Here is a 4,143-nt window from a genome sequence, read left to right as displayed (position 1 = left end):
TTTTTTTTTTTTTGAAATGAATATATTACGATTATCTCAAAAAAAATTATGAATGTATTTCACGAAATTTTTGTCATCGTATTATCAAGACAAAAACTTTGTAAATTTTCGTTACGTATCACAATTGTGTACGTATCGTATGTATCTTTTCTCTAAAATAACTTTCCAAACAATTTGCTCAGATCTCTAACCTCAAAATATCTTGCAACAAATCTCTTAACTTTCCACCTTTGCTCGAAAGAACGAGGTAAAAATCACGCGCATTCCATCTAATAGTCGTCAAGTAGTCAGCCAGCCTACCAACCACTAGATACGTAATATCGTAACTTCGTTAAACTTCCCTCGAAAAAACGAAGTGAAAAGTCGAAAAGAACAGATCGACAAATCACAAGCAACGTCATCAACCTATAATCTATTTATCCGAGATGGAACAACGAAGAGTCTTATTCAAGGCTCGATACGTGAATCGTATTCGTCAGCTTAAGCAGGCAGATCGATAGGGGCCCGTTGAGGAATCGTTTGGTTTGATGAAAACGCGACCGAGCAATGTGGCGTACTCTGTTGGCGGAAGTTCGCGACTGTACTACGTGTTTTCTTGTCTGATCTCTTTTGTTTTTTGGCTTTCCGCTAGGCGAGCAGCAACTCACCGCGGTGATGGCGCTGTTGCTGCTGAGATTGTTGTTGATGGTGAAGCTGACGGTGATGATGATGATGATGGTGGTGATAATTGAGTGACGAGGACGGTGATGGGCATAGGCTACCGCCGCCACCTATTTCCTGTTGTTGTTGGTGTTGTTGGGCATCGTCGTGCGTCGGTGTCAAATCCAAGAAGAGGCCGGATGTCGCGGAATCGACGCAGCTGCACGTCTCGGTAGCTGTCGCGTTGCATCCCGGGCAGCAGTCGGTCTCCGTGGCCAAACTCATCGGTGTCTCCGGCGAATCCACGGGTCTCGTGCCAACGAACGAGCTCTCCATCCAACACAGCTTCACGCTCCCTTCGAGGATAAGTTTCATTTCATTAGATGCGTGATTGAAGAAGCCATCGACAGGGCACGCGGTGTGATAGTTACTAGTATACTAGTTCTATTGGGTGGCTTCTTTTTACGGAATCGATCCGCGATTCTCTCTCATGAGAAGCAAAACGTGGTAATTTACGTAAAAAAGACGCGCTAATTACGATCGATGTTCTTCAAAATTGTTATACAATTATACTCGATCGTTACCACGCTTTACATTATGTATATAAACCGATGCTAATTACGTACGAATTTTGTCTAGATGATCATTCTAATTAAAACCACATATCTCTGATTAGATCGTGTTAGTCAGAAGCTCTAACACGCAGATATTAATCACAGCGCAAACAAAGCTGATCGACACACATATATACGTTATTGACAACCAATACAATAGTTAGTATAATATCGTGACGAGGCATTTTCGACATTAATCGGGGATGTTGCACGGAGAATTCGACGAGCCCACTTCATGTTGTTTCTCGATGTTGCGTCACATGTATCGAATCGAATGCATCATGATTTTGCGCGACACAGCCAAGATATCGCGTGCATCATAGAAGCATATGACATTCCCGGTAGTAAGAGTTGGCCACGTGTGTGTTATCTTCGCTAACACGTTTCCGATGTTTGTTTTAATTTAGTCCTAAGGTCGGTTGGTGTGACGGATAAATTCACTCGTACCGACAAAACGAAGACAGAAGAGTGCGTGAAAACTTCAGGCTGATCTATTTCAGTGGTACGACGGCCATGTCGGTACAAGGCTATCGAAATAGTAACCGGCTGCCTGTATGTGTGTGTGTGTATGAGTGTAACTTTCGTCGAGACTCGTCGCGATTAAAGATGGCGACACACGTCTAGTGGTTTTCGGATGAAACGCGAGAAAAAGATGTCTCCCATTGTGACATCGCTTCTTTTCCACTTTTGTTACACGAAGTTCGACCTTGATTCACGAATTCCTAGGATGGAAATACGATTTAGTGTCAAGGCTGTTGGCGAATATATCACGGGAATTTTTGTGACCATGTTGCCGTTTCGTTGATTCGCTTCGATGTCGTGAAGATCATGCGGGAAATCTTTCGTTCGAGAATGATTCTTTACATCGTTTTCTACGTATATTTACGTATTTTCTGGTATCATTATGAATACCATGGAAGATAATTGCTACGTGATTTTCTCTCTCTCTCTTTTTTTTAAGGTTTCAGTCAACCATATGAAGATAGGAATGGTCGTTTGAAGGAACGTTTGGAGGAATGAGAGAGGAGGGAAGTGAGAGGACGATAAAGTTTCGAGGATAACGTGTCCAAGTTGCAAGAATGTTGACATGTATCCAGCGTGCGTGAAGATAATTACTTTAGTCACTATCATCGTGTTACTTGACCCCTGATTAAGCTAGCTGCAATGCTAGCGGAATGTGTGTTTACTTACGACACGGTTTACATCAAAAAGTCCTGATTTTAAAAATTTTGCATCGTCGTAAAGTCTCGGTCTGTGGTGGTCAACGATAACGTAAGTACTTACAATTTCAAAGAAAATTCTCTCGGTTTTTTATCCAATTTTTTCAAATAAAATAATTTCGAAACTTTATCATCATACTTCATATATTTCGTATCGAATTTTCTACAGCTCTGTTCTACAATTTTCACTCGACTGCTCGAAAAGTCTGCAGAATTGAGACCGAGTTTGGTCGAAGAGAGATCGACGTGTGTGCAACGTGATAAAAACATATCAATACAAACAGAGATCGTAGCAAAATGGAATGAAGGGTTCTCGTATATTAAGGAACATTGTTGACACCGATGAAAAGATATTGCACTCGCGCGTGAAACCGGTGCAACATTCGCAGAATGAATGAAACTGCACGCGTGTATATGCACGTGGGAGATACGCTACAGTTTTTTTAAACCGTGAAAGGTGATTTCGTTGAATGGACGCGCCGTTGAAAGCAATTTTCGTTAGTAAACACAGGACACGACGACAAGAGAGCGAGCAAAGAGAGGAGAGACAGCCAATAGAGTTGCTTTTTCACTAGCGTTTTTTTTTTTTCAGATGCACATGTCGAGTGTTATATATGTACATATTAAGTAACGACAACAACGAACGAGATAAATGGAAAATTGATTCAAACAACGAGACATTCCGACATCTGGGAAGTTAGATGAGTAAAATATAAATATAAAAGAAGAGAAACCCAGAGATAGACGAAAGACAGAGGCGTCTAAGGACACGATAAGATACAGATGCAGAGAGAAGAATTCACATGAACAGACATCAGGAAAACTCAAAATTACCTTTGTCGTAGAGAGTAAAAGTAGTGATGGTGTAGTGGTGGTGGTGGTGGTAGGATGGTTTTTTTTTTGGCAGGGGTTGTTTAGTGCTCACCTCTGGGGCTGGTCGACCTTGCTCCGCCCCTGTCGTCCCAGTCTTCAGGTCGAGGTCGAGGCGACAGCCTGCCACCTCCACCAACCTCCTGACCGCTTTGCACGTAGTGCACAATGGCCGAGGTTACCTCCTTTATCGAGTTCCTTACCTCTAGCTGCTGATTCGTTGTCTGCTGTTGCTGCTGTTGTTGTTGCTGCTGCGGAGAAAAATTTTGATCTGTACAGTTTTAAAAATCACGTAATATCGATGAAGCACTTTTTTGTCAATAACTTTCTAGGAAGGAATGAACGATGGTTAAAATAATCTTCTGATAGTTAATTACAAGGATGATACCTTTGTATCAAGATCAAGGTCAAGCTTGACTCTCTTAATTGAACGATTCTATAAAAAAATTGTATTATGTTAATCGAGGTATAAATGTGTTAAATAGATATAATAATTATTTAATAACAATTAAATGTACGAAGGATTTGATATCGATAAGTATATATAAAATCAGTTATAATTCAAATTATAGTAACAAATTAATTACTTTTCAAGCATATTGATTATTGATACGATGCTTGAAAAATAATGTCAAATGATCAATATTTCGTTCATAATCACCAATTATGAAATTCTTTTGACCGAGATCTCTGAATTAACGATTGTTACCAATATTTACTGCTCTGTTGTCCTCTTTCCGCTGCAAACTCAAAGTTAATGTAAAATTTAATTCAACTAATTCATTAATCGATTAAATAAA

The 4,143-nt window shown here is 40.2% G+C and overlaps 1 protein-coding gene and 1 long non-coding RNA gene across 6 annotated transcripts in view; one reads left to right on the top strand and one right to left on the bottom strand.

Annotated features, from left to right (window-relative positions):
* The window catches only part of LOC102671800 (lateral signaling target protein 2 homolog), a 59,163-nt gene that overhangs the window by 12,210 nt on the left and 42,810 nt on the right, over positions 1 to 4,143 (bottom strand). For 3 of the 5 annotated variants that reach the window (XM_031509434.1, XM_031509432.1, XM_031509435.1), the window contains exons 5-6: positions 3,399 to 3,594; positions 648 to 995 (exon numbers count right to left, since the gene is read on the bottom strand). In XM_031509434.1, the coding sequence (XP_031365294.1) occupies positions 648 to 995; positions 3,399 to 3,594 (544 nt within the window). The remainder of the gene's footprint in view (positions 1 to 647; positions 996 to 3,398; positions 3,595 to 4,143) is intronic. The other 2 variants (XM_031509433.1, XM_031509436.1) reach the window with 2 other exon arrangements.
* On the top strand, positions 1,041 to 2,730 carry LOC102681199. The gene is made up of 2 exons (XR_004150104.1): positions 1,041 to 2,525; positions 2,643 to 2,730. It is a non-coding gene; the product is annotated as an uncharacterized LOC102681199 (long non-coding RNA).

This window comes from Apis dorsata, unplaced genomic scaffold (assembly GCF_000469605.1).
Source record: "Apis dorsata unplaced genomic scaffold, Apis dorsata 1.3 scaffold_150, whole genome shotgun sequence".
In the NCBI taxonomy this organism is placed as follows: domain Eukaryota; kingdom Metazoa; phylum Arthropoda; class Insecta; order Hymenoptera; family Apidae; genus Apis; species Apis dorsata.
This window is presented reverse-complemented; position numbering and strand designations above follow the sequence as displayed.